This window comes from Gordionus sp. m RMFG-2023, chromosome 3, assembly GCF_954871325.1.
Source record: "Gordionus sp. m RMFG-2023 chromosome 3, tfGorSpeb1-WG-v2, whole genome shotgun sequence".
In the NCBI taxonomy this organism is placed as follows: Eukaryota; Metazoa; Nematomorpha; class Gordioida; order Chordodea; family Parachordodidae; genus Gordionus; species Gordionus sp. m RMFG-2023.
The window spans coordinates 19,615,403-19,642,149 of NC_088777.1; the positions used below are offsets into that span (position 1 = coordinate 19,615,403).

The 26,747-nt window shown below is 26.0% G+C and overlaps 1 protein-coding gene and 1 long non-coding RNA gene across 3 annotated transcripts in view; one reads left to right on the top strand and one right to left on the bottom strand.

Annotated features, from left to right (window-relative positions):
* The window catches only part of LOC135925729 (betaine--homocysteine S-methyltransferase 1-like), a 37,550-nt gene extending 29,115 nt beyond the window's left edge, over window positions 1-8,435 (top strand). Inside the window, exons 8-9 of the mRNA XM_065461193.1 lie at window positions 265-523; window positions 8,153-8,435. Of these exons, the coding sequence (XP_065317265.1) occupies window positions 265-523; window positions 8,153-8,396 (503 nt within the window). The 3' untranslated portion in view covers window positions 8,397-8,435. The remainder of the gene's footprint in view (window positions 1-264; window positions 524-8,152) is intronic.
* Window positions 8,436-9,913: 1,478 nt separating this feature from the next.
* On the bottom strand, window positions 9,914-26,516 carry LOC135926349 (uncharacterized). 2 transcript variants are annotated; one of them, XR_010571846.1, is made up of 5 exons: window positions 26,255-26,516; window positions 26,055-26,207; window positions 25,867-26,010; window positions 10,455-11,405; window positions 9,914-10,302 (listed from the first exon to the last, which is right to left on the bottom strand). It is a non-coding gene; the product is annotated as an uncharacterized LOC135926349 (long non-coding RNA). The 2 variants fall into 2 exon arrangements; XR_010571845.1 differs by having other exon boundaries at window positions 9,914-11,405.
* Window positions 26,517-26,747: the final 231 nt, after the last annotated feature.

Genomic DNA, 26,747 nt, shown 5'->3' on the forward strand with positions numbered 1-26,747 from the left:
TTTCTAGTTTCAAAAAATTAGTTTCCTTTACCAATATTCTTCTTTTTCGTTTAATTGCGGTTTTTCGGAGAATAATTTCAAAAATCATTGTGAAAATCTTATAATTTACAATTCTTTCCTCGATTCTCTGCCTCCCTGTTCTAACATTTTTAAAATGTTCTCATACATTGCCTAATAAAAAAAACTATAGGAATCTTAATTGTTTTAAGCAGAATGCTGTTCCTTTTTTAATACTATATTACTTATTTTTTAATACATTCCTAGCCCTGGAACCACGTATAGTGACGCGATTCGACGTTCAAGCGTATGCCAGAAAAGCATACGAGTCCGGTATACGATACATAGGCGGTTGTTGTGGGTTCGAACCATATCACATCCGTGCCATAACCGAAGAACTTATTAACGAAAAGAGACACGCTGGATCCGCCAATGGATTCCCCTATGAAACACCAGCGGCTCTAGATAAACACGGCTTATGGGGATCCGAACTTAAAATTCATACCAAACCTTTCGTCAGAACTAGGTTTTTTTAGAAAAAAAATTTCATCATGTTGATAAACCTTTGATATTTAATTTGTTTAATTTATCTTGATATAATTTTTCATTGATTCTATATTTACATTTATTTTTACCATCTCTTTTTACCAATGTCATAAAAAAAATAACTAACTGTAAACTATGAACTAAACAAGAAACACTTTAAAATTTTCGTTTCTATGGATTAGGTGATTTTTAGTGCATTATCATGAATGTAAGTGTAGTTTTTTTTACTCCCCCTAAAATTAATAATCTTATTAAAAATATATATGGACTATGTTTACAGCTTATGACTCGACATTAATACTTTCTTGTTGCAAATAATATTTTAAAATAATAATATCACATTTTTAGCTAATTTTTAATTTTAAATAATTTGATTTTTTTTAAACATTATAAATAAATTGAATTTTGGACCACATGGGATGGGATTTCAGGCGCCAACTAGCTCAGTGTTAGGAGTAATTGCTTTAACCATTTTGTGTAAGTAGAAAATGACCTAAAATAATTAATATGACAAGTCAGTTTGGGATGCTATCCTTTATTTAGTAAATTCAGATGTTAAGAAATAACCAGGTAATGAATTTATACAACCTAAATATTTAATGGAAGGCGATTTATATATAAAATAACAAAAGAAAATTTTACGAGTTTTCATAAAAATTTAATCAGAAGTAAAAAATTGCCATTATTATTACAATGTTTAAACGTTAAGAAATTCAAAAGTAAAATTAATTATCATAATAAATAATTAAATTCAAATTAATCATTGATCCATCCAGGTGTAAGATATATCCTTGATCTGTGTTTGAATTACACTTTTCATTTCTCCTTGGTGTCTGCTGGTTCTGGAACAACCCTCATAGATAATCGTGATAACGCGTCGTCATTCATGTTCAATGACCCTGGTTTATAATTAATGTTGAAAGTAAAACTCGAAGTAATGCTCCAGTATTGTATGCAGGCCATTGGTTTCTCCGTGTCTTTGTCAAATAAATTTGATAAACCTACTCCAACTCCAAAGTTGGGGCGTTACATATCAAAGCGAGCGTGGTTTCTAGGCTATAATGGTACATAACTTTGGGATATGCTAAAATTTCTTTAATATATTTAAAACTCCGTTTGCTAATTTAGTCTAATTAAAAATAACACAATGGCATGGAGGTAGGATTTTAAAATACCTACCATGCTTTTGGGACTTGGTGATAAAGCGTTTGCATTTATTATGTGGCCTAAGTATTCCACTGAAGGTTGCCCAATTTTACAATTATTTAAATTAACTTTTAGGTCATAGGTGGTTAAACAAATTATTATTTTTGGTGTGTTTGGGGGTACTTCCGGACACTAAGCTATCATCTAAATATATAATCGTTTTTTTTAAAAAATCTTGCTATTCTCATATTTTTTGTTCTTTGAAAAGTCATGGGAGATGTTGCTATTAAAAGGCAGGCAGTAAGTTACGATCCTAAGTGAGTTTTAATTGTTAGAGTTTTACTTGTTTTATGCGGGAATCTATATATATGCCTCCTTTAAATCTATTACCGAAAATAAATTACCTCTTCGTAGTGTTCTAAATATTTCCTCATTTCAAGGATTCAGTAGCATTCAGGTTGTATATGAAGGTTCTTCATTGTTTTGTAATCTATACATAAGCAAAAGGATCGGTTTTTGCTGCACAATTGCTGATCCCCAGGAAATGTACCTGCATTTTTGATTACTCCTATTTGTTTAACACCTCTTCTATTTTTAGTTTGAGTGAATACGCCACATTTCTTCGTTTTATAAATTTTGGTGTGGTTTCTGCCACTGTTATATATATACCTCTGATGGAAATTTGTCGAATTTATTCTCGAAACTTGAGGGAAATCTGTTAGTAATAATGTTTTCTTATTCTTTTGATAACACTCCCAATAATTGTGTTATTGTCATTGCTCACGATTAGTGGAATGTAGTGCTATTAATTTTAATGTTATCCATGAATTTATAACTCCACTGGCATAGGATCTGATTATCTCTGTATATGGCTTTTTTTAAACGTGGGATAACCTGATCTTGAAACGTTTTTTCGCAATTAAGGAGACGCTGGCGCCAGTATCTATCTCCTGTTCATTTATACCGTTAATTTGCACTATCATTATGTGTGGTTTAACATATTTCTCATCCTTTGGATCGATGAGATATAGAATTAGGCAACTTTCTAGAATTTTTGTAGAATAGATAAATGGATCACCTTAAACGCATAAAATTTTCAATTTATTTCATATAGATAGAAAAAATCTAAAATTAAAAAATAAATAATATAACAGTATTACTTTCTTCAATAATAAAGATAACTTAGAGGGAATGCGGCTTTAGACTGTTGCTATATGCAATATAATATCCTGCATCAATATAGGATATCTCCTATATATTTACGTTTAAACATGTAAATATCTACACTAGTTAACAAACCAGATTAATCATTATTAATAATTACCTAAAATTCTATTTAATATAAACACTAATATATTAAACCGTTATTAACATACCCTTATATATCATATGTTTCTAGCAGAGTTGCCAGATCTTCCGCTTTTGGCGTAATTTCCCGATTTTTTACCAGAAACTTACGCTATCTTTTATTTTAATTCAATCATACATTTAAAAAGGCATTTTGTTTTTTTAAAATTTTTGATCCATATTTTGAAGAAAGAAAAAAACACAATGAATTAGATAACAATATATAAAATGATATTTAGAAGTAAGCAGTATTATTTATATTTTAGCAGTTTTATATAGCCTAATAATAATTTTTGATTGACTAAATATAGTTTTCTCATGATATTTCATTTCTTTTCCAATTTTATTCCATTAATTTAAATTATGTATAAATTACAGTTTAAAAAAGTTCAACCAATAAAAAAATTTAAATCGCAAATAACTGGAATTCCATTTATTCATAGGTAAGAGAAGATAAAAAATGTAGCTTAAATGTATTTTATATAATATGCAATACATATCTAATATATACTAATAAGGAATCCTTAATGTAAAAAAACAAATTTAAAAAATAAGGAATCATCAAATAATATCCAACCATACTTCAAAAATAATAATTTATGTGATGATAATACTACAATAACCTTCATCTATCACATAAAACATTCACTTAGTTATATATCTAATAGCGCTACAAACTTATTCCCTATACTCTTTCCTGCTACAAAAATAGCCCAAAGCATAAAATATAGAAGAACAAAATTCTCAAAAATTGTGTTAAATATCCTAGATCCTGAATAAGAAACGCATCATATAGGATTTGAAGGAAAATAGACCATTCTCTCTATTAACTATGCATCAAATAATGGAAATACTAAAACATTCCCAATAATGCTGCCATATTTTATTAAAAAAAGAAGTGTTTCAAGTAAACTTCTAAAAATATTTTCATCGGACTCGGGAAAATCGACGGATATTGCGTCAATGCTTGTGCAGAACCTTTAAAATTGCAACCTTTCACTATTAAATGTAACACCTTTTATGCCGATAACGCAAGTGTGTATTTCGGAAAAAGGCAAAGTGTAATGAAGGAATTATTAGTTTTGAATGAAAACAATTCAATGCAGGAAGAAAGGATTATGCTTCATTATCAATAGATATAGAAATAATTGCTATGAAATATTGTGCCAAATTCAGCATATCCACGAAAAGTGTATCTGTTTTTAAAAAAATTATGGATTCCCAAGATATTTAGTTATAAATATATGGACGAGCTTAAACAACTTGGGTAAATAATCCCAATCCTAAAATTTAATTGCAGTGGAGATGTTTTCATTAATGTATAAATTACTTAAAGCCCAAGTATCAATAACTTTTATGCTCGGTTGTAAGACAAAATCTTATAAAATGTAATGATCATGATAAGATAACATCATTTCAAAATGTAACTAATAAATATTAATTTATCATTTCATATTTAGAAAAAATATATGAATTTACAAATAATAAATAGGAAAATCTAAGTATTATGAAGCTCCATAATAAATTCGAATTCGAGGAAGTTGAATTAATAATAATAATTTTAATATAAAAGATATCGAATAAGAAGATTGCTTTAATATATTTATAAAACAAAATAATTATATATCAAATGGCTCATGAAAACAAATGGATACTTTTTTTCCAATGAACATTGCGCCAAATATGCAATAATTCTCATTACCACATTCAAACTCAGATTCAAAGCGCATATTTAGTTTGGAAAGATCGTAATCGGTTATCTTTATAAGCGGAATTAATGATCAAACATTTAATTATGCTTGTAAAGATTTTAAAGAATATGTAACAAAAAATTAAAATTTAATTAATAATATAAAAATTTTTGAAAAATATGTACTGATTTTTTAAATAATAGCTATTAATTTTATATTAAAAAATAAAATACCATCTTTCTTTATTTTACTGTTGCGTTTATATATATTCATTTAAATAAAGAAATAATCACCGAAAAAAAAATTAATCTTATTTATTATAAAAAAAATTTTTTTAAGAATTATGGGTTAAATTCTTCCGCTTTTTATTTGAAAGAATCTGGCAACCCTGGTTTCTAGTAGCGAGAGAGAGAAGGGGACACACAAAATTGTTATTTTGATCTAAACTTTACTACCATTTTGTATAATTATCATTATGTTTACTTTACAGTTACACTACAACATAAGGAATATTTAATAAACTTAACCTACCCAAATCCTTCCCTATTCGACCCTTATTTAATTGGATAGGGGTTTTTTCTATCTTCTTACTTCCCTTAAACGTTTAAATAGCAAACTCGTCTTATTATGCGATCAGGTAATTATGGCCAGCACAAAAAACTGAATGATCCTTTTTATATTTAATCTCCACAAATTTTTATTTTCCCAGTTTGATGGATTTTTTTTGAGAGAACCAAACATTGTTCTGTTTTATATATAACGCATAGGGCTAGGCGCTTAATATCACTTAAAATTTATCATCCATTGCGTAAAATAAAATTCTGGTTTTTTTAATGAAATACTCGGACATAATATTTAAGGAATTGAATTCTAATTATTATTTATTTTAATATATAAAAATGTGAAATGATATTTTATCAGGATATATCTAAAATAAATATAGCTATCTCTAAAAATACATCTAGATACCGATATCACATTTTTGTATCTAGATCTTTTAACAATTCTGCTTCTTAATAACTTACGTCTGAATGGTGTCCTGGCATAGATTTAGGCCATTCGTGTGAGATTTGTATTACCAGATTTCTTTTAATATTTAATATTTATCTTAACGACTTGAAGATTTGTTGGGCATTCCACGTGCATTCCAAAGCTTAGTACATTTTTTCATAATAGTGAATCATTCTAAGGGATTTTGAACTTCATATTTCAAAAAGGACTATTTTAAGTAGCAACTAAGATAAAGTGTGCTATTTATTTTTTTTGCTTGTACAGGCTTGACATTCAGCTCATACTTTATATCCACTAAAAGATTTTTAAAATATCTAAAATTAGGAATTTATTTTCATAATTTAGTGTCATTACCTTTATATTCATTGTCATGAATGTTAATCGTCCTACAAATTAAAAAAATATTATTTAATGGTGATATTCTATTAAGCTACATTATATAAATGTAAGCTTTTATTTTGTTTATCTTGATGTAAGTTGTAGACTTTTGACAGAGTTGTTAAGAAGCGGCACTCCTAGTGCGCTACACTTTTTCGTTTAAAAATCAGGAGCGGGAATTAGCTCCTTTTAGGGCTGGAGTGGAGGAGCGCCGCTTCACCGCTCTTTTAAATTTAATGTATAAATTAAATTATTTTTTAAATAATAATAAATCTATTTATTTATTAATTAAAATTCAACAAAAATGAAATTTTATTTTATTTAAATTTATGCAATTATTGGTTTTTCATTTAATCAGTTAAAATATTAAACATCAAGTTTTTATTTCTTTTTATATTGAAAATTTTTGGAAAATCGTGTAAGTCATATTAATATTCATTTTATAGGTATATGGTAAAAAATAGTTTTTGATATTATAGATCCAGACATCATAGAAGAAGAAATTGAAATAAAAATATAAATTATCATTTAAATAGCTTTATTGCAGATTTTTAAATGTTTATATTGATGAAAATATCATTGCTGCTATTATCCATCCTGCATTCAAATTAAATTGGGAATGGATATATGCACAAAATATGGAACTAAAATACAAATTAATTTTTTTAAGAAAACAAATTTCTGATGCATAAATAGCTACTAGTTTACGAGAACCCTGCAATGATTTGGAAGATTTTTTTGAATTCCATGAAAATGATCATCAGGAAGATAATATATTGGACAAATATAAATAATGATGTCAAAATTACTTATTTTGATAAATTTCCTGAATTAAGTTTTTTTTATAAAATACAATACCACGCTTCCCTCTAGTGCTCCTGTTGAGCGCTTGTTTAGTATTGCTAAATAGGTTTTAGAGTAGAAGCGTGGAAGTTTGTTAGATTCAAATTTAGAAATTATATTACTTTTAAAAGCTAATAAAAGATTTGAAATATTTTGATATATCATTTAATATAAATAAATATTTTTTGATAATAAAAATATGATTTTGTTTCGTGTACTATCTAAAAAAATGTAAATCAAAGAAGCGGCAATGGAGTTACACTCCATTACTTGGAGCAGGAGCTTAGCTCCATTTAAAAATGTAGTAGCGGGAACGGGAGCTAGCTCCTTTTGAGAAGGTAAGAGTGGGAACGGGAGCTACTTTTAAAAGGAGCGTTAACAACTTACTTAACTTGATTTTTGTTGTACTCTAAATTTTTAAACAATAGAAGAATAATGAAATAAATAGAATCTACGAAAAAATAAGGTTATATATGATTATTATATTTTTTAAACAAAAATATAAAGTGTCTGTATCTTTTGTTGAGAAAATGATACAAGAATCTTTTGAAAATAAAATACGATACAGATACAAGTTTCTTATTAAATATTAATAAGTTAAAGAGTACAAGTTTATTAGTATCTTTTATATTAGACACAAATATTTACAGTATCTAACTCTGATCCTACTCATATTTTATATTTGAACATATGAACACTCTGCTGTATTTATTTTATCTTTTATTAATTTTTTTATGTAAGGTATTTTAGTAATACTAACTAAGAAAATTAACAAAACAGAATATATCTGTTATGATATTTCTCAAAAGAACTTATTTTTACATTATTTTAGCCTTATATATTATATAAGGAACATGTTTCCCCATTAACTAAAAAAATGCATGATTACTAGCAATTGTATTTGATAATTAATTCCTTTTAAAAAATTATTGCACCCAATCCTGATATCGGTCTGATCTGATTCTTTTTAAACGGTAAACACCGGACCTTATTCCATATTTAATATCGGTACCACCTTTTTTCCTTTATAAAATTGACATGCAATATGATGATTTACTTCGAGACAAAATTTTAGCTAGGCTAAAAATCTTAACGGTCTAATTCGGACCTTGCTGATCCTAATATAGTGAAGCTATTTACAATTTTCCTTGTTGATTTTTACTTCAATCTTAATATTAAAAATTTTATATTAGAGCCAACAGAAATTACTGGGAAAATTTGAAGCCTGCGTCTGGTCGACCATATTGTGCTAGTCTTTCTAGACCTCACGATATTGAAATGCACCCCGGAGACAAAATCCTAAAGCAAGGACCTCAAGAAACGAGTGAAGAAGATCAAGCCGAGCTATTAAAGGTGCTTGAGAATTGTAAAACAGGACACCATATTAAAGGGGGCGATGGCAATCATTCCGACAACTTACTACTCGATTTTAATTAAAACCTATTAATTTTTTATTTGATGCCAAAACAGTATCACTTTTATAAATATTTACTAATTTTTGAATTTTATCATTTATTACTAATCTTATTTATACAAAATATGCACCTATTTTTACGATTACTTTATAATTCCTATTAGATCATAATAACAATTATATATTTGGGTTAGATTGGGACCAAAAACCTAGCACTTTAATATATTTTCTAACATAATATTTTTATATCATTATAAAAAAATATTCTTAATATATTTCAATGTTAAATACTTCAATAAAATCAAATAAACAACTTTAATAGATAAAGCAAAGCTGGATAACTCAAGTACAGGAAGAGGTCATTTATTTCTACTAGCAGATAAGCAATTTTGGTTTTAGGTACAAACAGAGCAGGCAGGCTGGAGAAATTCATTTTTAAGGGGAACCTCATATAAAAAAATTTAAACTATTATTATTAGATAAAAAATGAAATCGCAATTTTGACTTCTATATTATACTATTTGAATAATGAAAATAACAATTGTTTATGTTCATCTAGTCATTTAGTAAATAAATTTATTATTACTCCATTTACTCATTTAATATAAAATTTAAAGGAGGGGCACTATCATAAAAATTTACCTTTAATGAAAAATAGCCTAACGCCTGCACTGCAGAGAAGTATTTAGCTATTGAATTAATCTCCGTTCTCTGTCTATAGTTATTTCTATTATGTTTATTGTATCACGGATTGACAATGGATTCAATCAATTTTTTTAGCCTAATTTTAACTGACTTAATAAAGCATATATTATCCAATCAAATAATTAATATTTTTTTGCAAGCTGGCAAGGATTGGGATTGATCTGATATTTCGGGTCTGTCGGAGATAAAGGTCCCATTCAACAAGAGTATTGGGCATCTTGGCGTAAAAATACTTATCATCCAGGAGGAAATTACATCAAAGATTCGAACCGTAACAAATAATTTGTTCGGTTTAAGTTTAGGTACATATATAAATATTGTATAGGGTTCAATCCGGTAGTAAATAATTTCATATTGGTTTGAATTAAAACTCGTTCGAACTCTTTTGCATACAAACTTATAGAATAGATAAAGCAGAGAATTTCTCATTAGATATACATTAATGTTTATTTTATTATTATTTATCATATTTTTAAATTATAATAAATAGAGACTGGTGCTAGTCGAACCGATTTTATCCTGTTTTTTTTAATATTATAAAGATCAATATATGAATCGATACCTATATAACAATACTCTATAAAGGTGACTTATAAATATTTTTAAGAATATAATCATATTTTTAAAATTTTATTTGTTATAAAAGTTGATATCTTGCCCAACAAACCCCAATAGCGGGGTTAGGCAAACCACTCCAAAGGGCTTCTTAAACTATTATTTTTTTTTAGGCTCTAATGAATTGAAATGCATTTTATTTTTTATTAATGATAAGTGATATTTACATAGAAGGCGATATCGATATATTTATTTTATCTTTATTTCTCTCTCTAAAAAATATTATATCTTTTTACAACTATATATATATTATTATTTTAACAATATTGTATATTTTAAGGTTATATTAAGAAAAGTTATTTTAACATATATAAAAAAAGAAAAGTACAATAAGGTCATAATATATTTTACAAAAAGAAAAAGTACAAGAGGTCGTACGAATAATTTTAACATTAAAAATATATTTAACATTTCCCTTTTTTTAAGTGACTTCTTTCTTCAGTTTCTCCTCTTTACCATTCGTCATTTGTTTCTCGATTGCTCCATTAGTCATTTGTTAGTATGCCTTGAGTTTGTTTGTTTGACCATCGAATTATCGTTTGTTGAACATCATTTGTAAAACATCGTTGTTGATTTGCAGTTTGTATTGATCTTCCCATTTCCATTTCGCTTTCAAATTTTTATATATATTTTTTATTTATTTATTTATAACAATCATTTTCTAGGTCTTAAGTCATATTCTCGAATTTGACTTTGAACTTGTGAATTTTGACCTCGAACTTGAACTTATTCACTTCTTTCCCCTCTAAAATTTTTTGTACTTTGTTGTAGAATTTTCATTTGATATTATGTTCATTGTTTAGCCTCAGTCATATCTTTTTCATTGGTTTGTTCGTAGCTTATTATCCTTATCGTCTAATCATTCGTTTGAACATCATCCTCACATTAGCTTGTTCATCTCGTTATTTATTATCATTTGTATTTATTTATCAATGTTTGTAAATAGATATTATGATCAATATATCTCAAATAAAATAATTTTGGAATAATTGAAATGATAATGGAATAAATAATTTATCAGATTCATTCATAGAATAAGAATAATAATCATAATTTGGGATATTGAATAATAGAATATTTTGAATTGTGGCATTTTATATAATAATTTTTTATTTATTATTCAATTTCAATTATTTTTATTTTTTTAATTTTACTCCTTTATTTTTCAATTTAAACAATTTTTTTATATAATTTATCTTCAACTTGTTCTTTATAAAAATTTCTCTTTTTCCTTCTATTTTCAACATACGATCTCAATTTAAAAACTTTTTCAACATCAAGATATTTAATTACCTTGCCTCTCTTTTTAATATTTGTTTTAATTTTCTTTATTTCCAAAGTTTTTTTATTAATTATAAAAGTTTTTATTTTATTATTTTTTAATTTTTATTTTATTATTGTCTTTAATCACTATTATTTCTTCAATTGTTATCATAGATTTATTTCTTTTAATTTATAAGAATTTATTTCGTTTTTAACATTTGGTATTAATTTACATAATTCTTTATTCAAGTTTTTATTATTATGGTTATTTTTATAATTTTGACATTAAAAATTTTTATTATGATAAGATATATTATTTGATCTATATGTTTTATATATCTCCTTTACCTATTTATAATTACAAAAACATTTTAATATATACATTGCTTCTTGATAACTTGAACTTCCATCTTTCGGTAACATTGCGTCCATAGGCAAAAATAAATCATCTGGTAAATTAAGTATAAAATATATTTAACAATAAGTATAGTATAATTTTATTCTTCAAAATATATTACTTTTAAAATTGAAGCTATATAAAAATTGAAATTTAATTTTGTTTAATTTAATTAACATTTTGGACATATAAAAATAAATATCTTAATGATAGATTATTTTCTTAGCATAAATCTAAATACAAAACAGTAGCATCACTGCTGGGCGGGGGGGGGGGGCTCGAGTCCCTTGAAAAATTTAAAGCCCCCTCAAAATTTTGAATATTTTTATTTTATTAAAAAAATAGGGAATTTTGGATAATGTTAGCTAAATAAAGAAGGAAATCTTGAAAATAATTTTAAAATTTTTTTAAGCCCCCTGAGATTGTAAAGGCTAATGATGCCTCTAATACCAATCATATACAGCTATGAAATTTTCTCTCCAAGATTTTGAATATATTTTTCATATTAACTACCTTAATTGTATGGTTAAGCAGACTCCGCAAGCTCTAAATTGGCTAATCATGATTGAAATAGTATCTAGACAAAATAATTACTCATAAAACCTTCTCAAATTATAAATGGGTTAAAACTTACTAAAATTCAATATTATATAAAGGATTATATAACTTATTAAAAATTAAAATTCTGTCATGTAAAAATCTTTTAAATTTTAGATCAAAATTTTATTTCTTAAATAAAATTTTTAATAAATAATTATTTCAAAAGATGTGTTGCCTATAGATGCACATAAAAGCTATATTAGGATAAAATTTAAACTTTCTAGTCTATTTAATTTTAAATGAGATTAATAGGTTTGCCGAACCCCGTATTTACCTAACCCCAGTCTCCCCTATCTAATATCCATTAAATATAATATAAATGTTAATCATTAAAATAGAGGTTGATAATGTCTCACCGATCATAATAGATTGATATAAATCTTTAAAACAGTTGAAATATTAAATGTTTTAAACTGGTTCATGGGCCTGTTTAGAAGTTTGGATAATAAAATTTTTAACGGTTCGGTTTGGGTCTTTGAATTAAACTACAAAATACACGTCAGGTATTTGATCTATGACGATAAATTTTATTAATATACAAGACGCTGATGTTTCCCTGACTTATGAGGTTCTTTTAGTTCTACTTCTAAGGTTAATTGGACTGGGAAATATAGGTTTGCAAGACAACTTTACTCCCAATTATCAATGGTATGTCAGAAAATAATTTTTTACATCTATATATACCTGAATATAAAGCTTAATAAACCAGTCTTTTCAACATTTTGGGTTTTGTTTAATATAACTGCATTAATAGAGGCTTCTTTTATTTTGCCAAATTTAATATAAAATAATTAACTTTGTTTACGTTTGATAAATACAATTTAATGTTAGTTATTTAAATCATGTTATTGGTATTTTATTCATTTTTTATATTTAAAACTTTTATATAATATTAATTTATTTCTAATATTAAGAAAGATATATAAAACTAAAAAGTATTTATATAAGAAAAAGGATTAAATAATTTTAAGAGAAACATAATTGTAGTGTTGTTAAAGTAACTAGTTACATTTTTGCTAAAAAATAATTGTAACTGTAACTAGTTATATTTTTTGAAATGTAACGTCATTATGTATACTCGGGGTTGCGTTTAAGGGGTGAAAGAGCGATGGAGATTTTACTTGAACAGCTTTGAAGTGTAAGTATTCAACGCAATGCTGTATCAATGGTAAATTCCAGTCTCTTTGTCTTAAATTTGGATATGAGCGGCTTGGAGAATCTTTGCCCCAGAGGTTTAATTTTGACATATGATCTCTATTCGATAATATCCAAGTGTGTATGGAAATTTAGCAACTGAGGATAAAAAGGCTGAAATACTTAAAGATATGGGGGAATGGATACCTATACCACCTAGCTATGGTGGAAGGACAGCTTGCATGCCGAAGAGTGAAGAGAATTTGATATTTAAAATAGATTCGAGATTATATTTTATTATGAACCTCAAAATAATATTTCAAGGGACATGAAAATTGTTAATGAACGAAAGGCATGTAAAATTTTAGGAATGAATAAAAAATATTTGAATAAATAAAAAGCCTGATGAGGAGGTAGTTTTAAAGTATTTTTCATTCTATTAAATTTGACAAGAAATTAATCTCTGAATGAAATATAGCACTTTCACCTCCAATGGGTGAACTTAGGTGTGTAAAGCTAGTTTTGCCCTATACAATAAAATTTCCAGGTGGGCAGTCCGATTCAAGGAAAATAATTTTTTTAAATTTATTAATTTAAAATTTTGTTTAAATGTCTGATTGTGTTCACAAAGGATATGCAACAATAATATAATTTCCCTTCCAAATAGATTTTCTTTTCTTAAATTGTTACATTTGCTTTAATATACCTATTTTTTAATATTATATTTCTTTACCTATTTAGCACAATATATTCCATATTTTTTGCCCTCAAGTTGCTGGTAATATTTATAGAATTACATATAAATATATTTTTATTAAAAATTTTACTAAATTAGATCATAGAACTTAGTATAAGGAACGACAAAGACTTAGATTATTTTAAAATTAAATATTTTTTGAATAAACTACTAAATTAGTAATCATTACTTACTAATAAGAAAAATTTTCAGACTCGGCCCGGATTTTTTATAAATATATTATATTTATTTTTGGTTTTTATAGCTAATAGCGATTTCAAATATTTGGTTTTAAAATATAAGGCCTGGCCTTGAAATTTTTTTTAAAAAAAATTTCAGGCCCGGCCTGATAATATTTTAAAGAAAACTAAAATACGTCCCAAACCGGGTTTAGAGTCGGGCCTGCAGGTCTATTAAATATATTCTATTTTCCGATATTTTTTTTCTGTTTAATTATTTTTTTATATAAATAAATTGTATATTTTTCAAATAATTGATTATAATTATTATTTCCTAATTTTTTTATATTAAATAAATGCGTTCAGTAAATAAATAATGCGTTTATGAATGATGTATGAAGTAACTTATTATGTAACTAGTTACTTTTGAAATATAACTGTATTGGGTTCTTAAAAAAGGAATAGTTAAATTTAAAAATATTTATTTATATAAAAAGAATTTCCTAGGTTGAAGTGTTTGCAATTTAATTTTGTGAAATAAATTTTTTTTTAAATTAAAGGCGATAGGAGCAAACCGTCCTTTGGTAAAAGTTGCAATTGGCAAGAATATGAAATTGCTGAGGCTTTGTATTTTTTAGTCTCTGCTAAGTTGATATTTATATTGTTGGGGTAGGATGAGACACATGTATAATTAAATAAGGGATTTACCCATGGCTGTGGTATTTATATTTAAATAAATCAAGTATTATAAATTGTATATATTTTTTAATACCTGTTGCCTATTTGAGCCGCAGCTGTTGTAGGAGTGTCTGTTACGCCTGTTCTTAACACCACCTTGTAGTGTTAAATAGTCGAATTTTTACGACTCTGAACTCATGTTGGAGTCACAAAACTCATTTCAAATTGAGCGGCTCAATGAGCCGTATGAGTAGGCGTGATGAGTCGGCTAAATTTATTTTGAATCGGACTGCTATTATTATTTGCTCCATGATGAAAATATTAAACAATTTTAACCACTTTGGTTCGGGAATTTAGATATTTTTATATTCGAAATGACTTATGTGTATTATTTTAAGAATATGACCATGCTATTATTAATATTACCTAAACCTCGACATTTCGCTGATAGATGTCCAAACATTTGTACCATCTAAGACAACATAAGGCTTGCATAATAGGTTTCTTGAAAAAATGTTGAGTTAACTATTTTTAAAAATTGGCTCAAATCGAGCCATTTAACAATACTACCAATTAATATTTAATTATATAGAAAATTATATAAAAAAAGGATTTTTTTTTAAAAAAAAATTTACAGGCTTGGGTAGGATTTTTTAAAAATATTTTATATTTATTTTTTATATTTTTAGTTAGCTAATGATGGGATTTCAAATATTAAGTTCTAAAATTCCGGTCCAGGCATTAATTCACACCCGGTTCGCGTATATTTAAAAAAATACAACCAGGCCTGTGTATGGGCTTGGCTTAGGGCCAGGTCTGCAGGTCTCTGATTAATAATATAATATAGTAAAATTATTATTTGATCATAATTCAGAAAGAGATTCCGACGCTTTTATCGAAATCGATGGAAAAATTTTCTAACTCAGCCCGTAAACTTATGCAAGTTGAATATAATATTTTTTAATTGGGTGCGGCATGTTAAAACTTTACGAAAGATCTGCCCAGATACGTTAAAGTTTTCGGCCATAACAATGTTTATTAATAACTAATTTTTTCCCATCCTTTTTTTTTATTTAAAATTATTTTTCCAGATTAAAAACTATAATTATTTACATTCCCCCCTTACATCTTTTTTTCCCAAATATTAGATTATTATTTTATTACTATGGAAATTTAATATTTCAATAATAAACGGCCACTTATATTGATATTAAACAAAATTTTAAAATAAAATATAAAAAAATATGTTTGATTTTACTCTGATTTAAATCTTTCTTCCCACTCGCAGGCTTTTCTATATAAAAGTCCTATTAATGATTTTAACCATGTAAATTTAATAAAAAGCTATATTGATTAAATATACTATATTGAAATGCTATTAATTTTTTAATGTCTAGACGTAAATCCAGTTTAGTCCCACTAGGGAATTAGAAGATGAAACAACTTTTCGATTAGATAGTCCATCAATTATTAATCCAACTTTACAGATACGCCAAAAAAAACTAGGCGAAAATGCAAACGTTGCGATACACTACAAGGTTAGTACTGCAACAAGTATAATACGCTTTAATAATAGATTTTCATATGAGAAAAGTGCATCCCAAAGAAAGAGATAATTCAAAAATGGTATCAGAGACCTTGTATGGTACAAGAAAACTGATCAAATATTGAAAATACTTATTTAAATATACTAATTCTTAGATATTTTATAAAAAAATAACATTGCGTTTCATATATTCAATAATGAATCATTTGAAGATATATTTAATGTTTTTTAGCCAAATTATAAATATTAGATAAGTGTTTAGAAGATGTCTGTCGATACCAATTCTTAATGTTTTTATTAACTATCTTAAACTTAGATAATGTGACATGCCAATTGTCGATTACCATCGATATCTGGACGGGGTTAAATTCATTATCTTACCTCGCAATAACTCTTCATTTAATAGTAATAAATGAGCTATGAGAAGTTTTTTTAATGTCTTTTATTTTGAGTAATTATAAAGATTAATTTCTATATTTAAATAAATTCGGGCCGGGCTGGGCCGGCAAAACTTTTTTTAAAAAAATTTTGGGCCGGGCCGGGCTTGAAAAATTAGGCCCGATGCAGATCACTTATTGTCACTCTTCTATGTTACATCTTCACTGAATTTATTTTAACATCTTTACAATATATATTTTTACCTATTTACTTTAAAAAAATTCAAAAAAGTTAAAAAATAACTATTATGATAATTGTCACATATCTATTGCGTCAAAAAATTTCAAAAAACTTTAGAAATAACGATTATGACAATTGTCACTAATCTATGATACATCTTCATCGAATTTTTAATTAAACGTATTAACAATCTAAATTTTTACCTATATGCGTCAAAAAATTTCAAAAAACTTTAGAAATAACGATTATGACAATTATCACTTTTCTATGATACATCTTCATCGAATTTTTAATTAAACGTATTTACAATCTATATTTTTACCTATGTGGGTCAAAAAAATTTCAAAAAACTGTAGAAATAACGATTTTGACAATTGTCACTTATCTATCACTGAAATTTTAATTTAACATATTTACAATCTATATTTTTACCTATTTGCGTCAAAAAAATTCAAAAACTTTAGTAATAACGATTATGATAATTGTCACTTATCTAGGGTACATCTTCACTGAAATTTTAATTTAACATATTTACACTATATATTTTTACCTATTTCCGTCAAAAAAATTCAAAAAACTTTAAAAATAACTGACAATTGTCACATATCTATGGTACAACTTCACTGAATTTTTACTTAAACGTATTTACAATCTATATTTTTACCTATATGCGTCAAAAAACTTTAGAAATAACGATTATGACAATTGTCACTTATCTAGGGTACATCTTCACTGAAATTTTAATTTAACATATTTACAATTTATGTTTTTACCCATTAGCGTCAAAAATAAACTAATATGTTTAAAAATACCGATTATGATAATTGTCATTTTTAGAAAGGATCATCACCATTGAATTTATAATTAAACATCTTTATAATATAAATTATATTTTTATCCTTTTCTGTCAAAGATTTCATAAATGTTAAAAAATAACATGACAATTATCACAAAGACGATCATGTAAAATAACTTATAAAAGTTTAATTAAATATTTAAAAATAAATTATTTAAACTAGTTCTTATATACTAAAAAAAATAGATAATTTTACAAAAATGATAAAAATAAACCTATAAATAAAAGATTTCAACTAAAAAATTGTTTATTTAAATAAAATTTACAAAAGAATTAATAAAAAAAGTTTATTAACAAAAAAGAAAAAATCATTTAAAATTCAAATCAAATCAAATTTTGCTTAAAATTTGGGCGTGAAAATCGCTATTAATTATAACAAAAATGATATTACTTAACTTACATTGCATATCATTTTTTTTTTATTAAGATATCAAATAAATATTCATTTTCATAATATATTATAAAATAAAAAATATTAAATTATATCATTTCTAAAATATAATAAATATTTAAATAATAAATATAAATAAATTATTTACTAAAAATAAATAAATAATAATTAATGCTTGTAATTTCTATTCACGACTTACTCAAGTTGGAAGTCTAAATTAAAAAAAATAATTGTATTGTAAATTAATAATAAAAACTAATTTGAAATCACGACTTGAGTTCACAACTCGAGTTCATAACTCAAGTCAGTTTGGGTCGATTTTTTCGACCCAAAACTTAGACTCAGTTTTCGACTAAGTCAACTCGACTCAGTCGTTTAACAACAGTACTCGAATCTGCTATATTTACCATTATGGTTAGCTATGTCTTTGGATTTTTCACTATTTGAGGGGAAAAAATTTAATAGTTTTATTGAAACGACCTTAATTTTGTTGAAATAGCGGAGGATCAATATTAATATTTCCTTTATTAGATGCATCTGTTAGAATTGCATATGTATACCCATTTTTCAAATCGTCAAGAATTGACCTGGATTTAGGTCCTAAAACATTGATGATAGCCTTGCTCATTTTTGTTTTACAAGTAGTTTTCATTTATATTAGTTGTTAAATATTATGTGAAAAAGATTGTACCAACATTGTGATGATAAGTATGTCTGTGAATGTTGTATTACAAGATAAGTGATTACAATTGCCGCAACTGTAGTTTCATCTTTATTATTTCTTATTTTTGGAGTACATTATTATGTATTTAAACGTGATAGTGATAATTAAGCGCCTATCCCTATAATCTTATACACACACGGTAGATTTCCAATTGAGGTCGTTTTGCGGGACATTCGCATAAAATATAAATTAATATAATAATAAATCAAGATGTTATTTTATTTTGAAAAATAGTTACCGATTTTGTATTTATATAAACTAATTATAAAAAATAATAGGCGGATAATTAAATCAATTCAGCTATTTTGCGGGCCCTTTATTTAGCAATTTTTATATTTCTACTGCAATTTTCATATTTCTCCCGCATAATACCAAATTTATCCCGCAATTTGAAAATTTTGACCTGGCAACCCTGGGTGTGATTCACAAATTTACCTCTTTTTTGCCTAAATTTTAATATTTTTATAGAATATATTAATAAAGTATATTTAGCACCATATACACAAACTAATTACCCCTCAACTCCGTCGTCATTCATGACGGGTTATTAACTAGTTTATATATATAATATTAAAACTTTTATATATCATATAAAATTTAATTATTTATAAATTTTATTAATTTATTACTTAAATTGCGTTCAACTATTAAATTTAAAATATACCCTTGAAAAAAACAAATTTCAAATAATTACAATAAAAATAGAGAAATTCTAATAGATATCAACTATTTTATCTTTGTATATAATATATATTATTTAATTATTTTTACTTTATGTATCTATTGTAATAACTTAATAAGCCTATGAAATACAACAGGTGAATTCCATATCAAATCAACCAAGGTTTCAACCCGACCCCTTTCAATTTTTTTTAAATTTTGCATACTGGTAGTATATACTATAACTAAGAAAAAAATGAAATTTTACCTCCCAAAAAGGCTTACCCGCTAAGATATGGGCGTTTAAAGCGCGGAAAAATGGTACATTTTTGACAAAAAGTGCCTCATTTATTTTCAAATATCTCGAGAAATAATTAAGTTAGAAAAATAATTTAAATTTTATTATGTAGCTTAATAATAGTTCTTTAATATGACATAAAAATAAATATGATGAATGTCCAAAACCGGATGTATAAAACCGGAAATGGCCATAGAAAAAATAAGGTATTTTTTTTTCGAAATTTTTTTTCTGTAGATAGATATAGCACTGCTTTATATTTGTGCCAAATCCTAGCCTGGGATGAAAAAGGGTCTAGGAGTTATGACTCTTTATATGGCTTAAATTGATCAAAAATATCTTCATTTAATGAATACTTATGAAATAATGTTTATTTAAAAATTATGTCTAAATGATATGCCCTTACTTTTTTTTATTTATTAGCATAAAACAAACTATCATAATTAAAATTCAACAAATATCATCATATTTAATTGATAAATTCACATTCATATTGTAGTTTTCGTAACCCCTAATGTGTAAGCTCTATAACTTTTACTTCATCTTAAAATCATAATTACAATTTTCATTTATATTAAAGAAAAATGAATTCTCCGAATCGAAAATAGTATTCTTAAACGGAAAAAATAATAAAATTATTATATTATTGGGAAAAAGAAACTAAATTATTATAAACTAAAAAAATAATAAAATCATATTATATTATTGGGAAAAGTGCAAGACCATGCACAGGGATTTCATTGGACAAATAATCAGTCCACTATTCACTCTTTTATCATTTATTATAGTCAGGACAACACTATAAAACATATAAGTTTAGTGGTGATATCAGATTGCTTAAAGCACAATGCCTGTGCCTTTTATTTATTTCAAACTAAAATGATCTTATTTTTAAAAGAAAGATTTGATATATTGACCAAAATTTATTATTTTTCTGATGGGGCCGTAACCCAATATAAAAATAAAAAAAATTTCATACTATAATCATGAATGTGATTTTGGTATAAAGGCCGAGTGGCATTTTTTTGCTACAGCTCATGGAAAAAGTCCGTGTGACAGTTTAGGAGGTATTAAAAAACGGCTAGCAGCTCGAGCTAGCTTGCAACGGCCATATCAAAACCATATTTTGACACCAATGGATTTATTCGACTTTGCAACAAATAATATACATGGAGTAAATTATTTTTGTAAGCAATAATGAATACAATAATATGGAAAATCATCTAGAAAGCAGATTTTTGAGAGCAAAAAAAATTCCGGGAAAACAAAAATACCATGCTTATATTCCCCTTGACGAAAATAAAATTAAAGTCAAAATTTATTCCAATTCTTTAGATAATTTAATATATGATATATTGTAAACATAATTATGAATTATTATATTATATGTAATTATGCATTTCAGAAAAATAAAGTTATAAATTGGTTTAGAATTATTTTGTCAAGTAATTTTCAGTCACAATATGTTAACAATTAAAAATAAAAAAAAGTTAGGGCCTATCATTTAGACATAATTTTAAAAAAAACATTATTTCATAAGTATTCATTAAATGAAGATATTTTTGATCAATTTAAGCCATATAAAGAGTCATAACTCCTAGACCCTTTTTCATCCCAGGCTAGGATTTGGCACAAATATAAAGCAGTGTTATATCTATCTACAGAAAAAAAATTTCGAAAAAAATACCTTTTTTTTTCTATGGCTATTTCCGGTTTTATACATCCGGTTTTGGACATTCATCAAATTTATATCATATTTATTTTTATGTCATATTAAAGAACTATTATTAAGCTACATAATAAAATTTAAATTATTTTTCTAACTTAATTATTTCTCGAGATATTTGAAAATAAATGAGGCACATTTTGTCAAAAATGTACTATTTTTCCGCGCTTTAAACGCCCATATATTAGCGAGTAAACCTTGTTGGGAGGTAAAATTTCATTTTTTTCTTAGTTATAGTATCTACTACCATTATGCAAAATTTAAGAAAAATTGAAGGGGGTCGGGTTGAGAATCGACTTTTTTTGGTTGATTTGATATGGAATTCACCAACAATATAAGATAAATTAACAGGATACATAGTGGCTGGTTAAAAAAATTTAGATGTGATTAAGCAAACAGCTGATTAAAAAATACCTTTTTCTTAATATTTTTAATTTTTAAATGAATTAAAATAAGAAGATTTTCTAAAATTGAAAGAACGTAAAAAAGGAACATTCATGTTCAAAGTTCAACAAAAATAAAAGGAACGTCGTTCATCATTTTTTTCAAAAAAAACGGAATTCCCAATATTACATAATACTAATGAATGATAATGTTATGTGAAGCAAACTGGAATTAAAAAAAGAACGAATATTTATAATTATGTAACAAAATAAATTAAAATCTTCATATAATTTTTAGGAACGCTCCATAACGGTCCCTGGAATCACCATTCCCATTCGATAATTTTTCCAAGTTCCGTTCCTGGATTCCATTTAAGTTTTATTGTTTTTTGGAAATTCAATTAAATAGTCATATCGTTGAGACAAAAAGATTCATTAATTATCAGTTCAGAACCTGTATTTACCGTTTTTAAAAAAAAATCGGATCGGGCTGATATTTTTTAAAAAAAAACGGTCGTCTTATTGTATTTATAATTATATTTTTTATGTTATACATAATTTTTTTAAAGAATAAAAGGAACCAAAATATTATTTATTTGAAATGTTTAAATAAATTATCTTAAAGGAGATAGCAGATAAGTGCCATATATATGCTTTATCATTCTTGATAATCTAATATTTGGCCATGAGAAACGGAAGATTTCATGGTAATTCTTGTCCTGTTCATAAATTAAAGGAAGGATGCACCAATACCTTTTTAGCTTATACTAATACCCAAACTGTTAATGTTTGAATTTGGAGGTGCCAATATTATGGATATTTGATTATAGCTACAATTTGTTAGATGTATAACCTCTAGTGTTGTAAACAACGCGTTCGTGAACGAAGTTCGTTTTTTTGAAAAAAGGTGATGAACGGCGTTCCTTTTTTTTGACAAACTTTGAACGTGAACGCGTTCCTTTTCTTTGATGAACGCGTTCAATTTTACGTTCGTTCAATTTTAAAAACACTTTTTATTTTTATTTATTTGAAAAATTAATATTAATCCGCATTTTTTAACAAAAAAGTCTTATATTTTTATTTATTTGAAAAATTAATATTTAATCCAATTTTTTAACAAAAAAGTCTTATATTTTTTAATCAGCTGTTTTTACTTTTTCCTTTTTCATATTGCAATTAACGTACCATAGTGCTACTGCTAGAGAAGATAAGATTAAAGTTTATTAATTTGAATATTTTATATTTTAATTTAATAGATTAGCATTTGCATGGATATAAATATTTCATCATCAGATTCTGAAAATCAAAATTCAATATTAGATGAATTAGAATTACCATGGCCCAAATATCAAAAATATTTCACTGTTTTAAAATCAATTCCGAGATATCCTTTTTTATTGACGAGGAAGAAGAGGGCAGATTGGAGGATGATAACATAGCTCAATTTTTTGAAACAATGGATAAAACATTAAATGTTTTTAATAAATTCCCCCTTTTAAAAGAATTATTTATCAAGTATAACACCGCTCCCTTCATCTGCCCCTGTTGAGCGAGTTTTTAGTATAGCTAACGCTGTATTAACTGACAAGCGTTCATGTCTATCAGATGAAAATTTTGAAAAGCAATTATTATTAAAAATTAATAAGAAAAATTTTTTATAAATTTATTTTTTTATCGCTCTATTATATTGTATTTATAATTATATCATCAAAATAAAACTATTATTTTTTATCATGGCTAAATATATTGTGTTAAAAAATATAAGGCATTTATTTATATCAAATTAAATTTAAAAAAAAATTTATCATAAAATTTTGTAAGTATGAACGCGTTCATGAACTTGAACGCGTTCCTTTTTTTGAATTTGAACGTGAACGCGTTCGATTTTTGTCAATAAACGCGAACGCGTTCGATTTTTTTAAAAATGTTTACAGCACTAATAACCTCCAACGCTCATATACTTAATGTGTCAAAACAAGCTTTTTATATTTTATAAATTTTTCTTTAAAAAATTTAACATATAATTTTTTTTAAAAGAAGTTAGATCAACAAAATTAATATCAGGCAACGAACCCTCATTTTAAAAAGGATTTGGGTTCAGTGAAAAATTCAGAATGTCTACTTATAAAATTTAATTAAAACATACGCATAAGTTTTTTCAAAAAATTTATTTTATTATATTTAGTATTCATTATAGAAATAATTATTTATCATATCAAAGATCTGCAGGCCCGGGCATAAGCCCGGGCACCCAGGCTGGGGTGTTTTAGTTTTTGTATATATAGCCAGTGTTATGTCCTAGTTTTTTTATATAATTTGTTTGATAAGGCAATTTGTTTACATGTTTCTTTTACATCTTCCCACGACATAAACGGTTTTATAAAACATTATTTATTATTTTCACATGACCATTAGCGATTAGAAACTGGTCCAATCCAGATTAATAATTGCGAGAACAAAAGGTTGTTTTCGACCAACTTTTTGTATATATATATTATATACGAGGATATGTAATTTGGGATCTTATTTTTATTTTACCAAAAACGTTAGTTTTATTTTATCTGCTATTACGTAGTTTAATTCATTTGACTGAAGAAAAATAAATTACGAAAAATGTATTTTTTTATTTTACTTAAAAATTAATTGGTAACGTATATTACAGACTATGATGTAGATCGGCTCTGTACCGTCCCACTAAATTAAATATAGATGAAAGCCACACAAATCTTTCGGCGAGGAGCAATCCGTTCCTTCGTTTACAAGTTAATATGAAATCCGCACTTATACTGGGGAGAGGCGTTGCCATCACCGTTATAAAATATAGGACTTGGTTGCCGTATAAAGAATTACGGATCAACATATAGGACTTGGTTGCCGTATAAAGAATTACGGATCAACTAAGAATTTAATTGCTTACGATCGTGGTTTACCATTTTTATTTAACCAAACCCCTGTTGATACTGGGATGCGATTATTGTCGTCTATTTACACGTTGTTATAAACTATGGTGAAAGCACCGCCAAAGTTGGACCCCCAGATCCTCACCCTGAAAAATCACCAAGATTCGATAGTGATAGAACCCTCCCCACCCCATCGTTCGGGAAACCAGCTTATTCGGCCCCGAATATTCACCCACAAGCCTAATTTTTTTTAAATATCTGTAGTGGGCTGGGCCTACAAAAGTTTGTTTAAAAATGATACCTGAGCTGGGCCTGATATTTTAAAACCAAATATTTTAAATCACCATTATTGTCTACAAAAATTAAAAATAAATAATTTTTTAAAAAAAATCCAGATAAAACCAAGCTTGAAAATATAAAACCTAAGCCTGGGTGAAAAAAATCTGGGCCAGGTCTACAAATGTACTTCTGCAGGTCTCTGATATTTATAATTTTTATTTAAATATGATAGGTGGATTTTAATCATGACATTGCCTTAAAATCTTAACTATACCAGTTACCCCTGAAAATAATTTGTCTAGGACCAAGACATATCCTAAAGCGAAACCATAGAACATGATAAAATATTTACATAATTATTAATATAAGATAAAATATTCTATTCAAAAATTAAATTCTCTATAGATGTGTTAATATTTGAAATTTAAATTATACTAATAATTGGATCAAAAATAAAAAAATATGAAAGATAATATATTTTTCTTATGCTATATATTCAATTCAACCTTAAAAATTGGCATAGCATATATTATTATACATTTTATTTTTGAACTTGATTGCATGTTCTTTATCATTAGATTATTATAATTATAATCTAAAAATTATTTAAAAAATTCTGTCAATATATTTTGGAATGAATTATTTTATATTTTCAATAAGAATTTTTCAATATAAAGAAAACAATTATTTTCTTATGAGATTGGTTCAATGATTGATAGATGGTAAATAAATATCAATTATCAGATCAATGTTGAATTAATATTTAAAAATATCATATATCTGTGAATAATTAGCAGATCAGTACCTATTAAAGACTGATTAATATGTCATCTTAATGGGCCAAATATTAGTAAATATAAGATTGTTTAATTGTAATAAATATTTATTCAAATTCACATAATTTTGTAATCTGAGGATATATTTTCATGACAATTTTAATTTAATTGATCTGTATAAATATAATTAAAAACTGTTATAATATGAGCAATTTACTTAATTTTTTTATGAATATATTCTAAATCTTTTCTAATTAATATTAAAATGTTGGCATGTTTTCTAATTTGTAACATCGTAATATCGTATCGTGATTTTAATAAGCTATTTAAATTGGCAAGCATTTCATCTGATTTTTCAAAACGTTCTAAACTTAATTTGATAAAATACTAATTATAAATATACATTGAATAACTCACATAACTGCTTGATTTTCGATTATTAATGATACATCATTATTATCAATTATATTGACCAATGAATCAACATATTTATATGAAGCATTTTGATTACTTCCCAACTTCTTTGATTCAACATTTTCCATTCAATTCAGCATGTGGAGAACCGAACTTGTTCATAAAAATTTTAACAAGAAGTGTTCTTATAAAAAATATTTAATAGTTTATACGCATTTTTCAAGGAGCAGAGGAATATATTTTTATTTATTTTTTATTTTACACATATTAGTATTTTAAAAATATGCATGAATCACCTCTTCAAAATACAATAAAATTATTTTTAAATTATTATTAAACGGTAATTCATGACATATTTACAAATAAGTAATCAGTGGCGTAGCTAGGATTTTCCTTAGAGGGGGTCCATACATATAAAATCCTGGGGGCTTCACCCCCAGACCCCCTTAAACGGGCCTTCGGCCCTTTTGCCCGGCCTTCAGCCGGGTTTATCTTA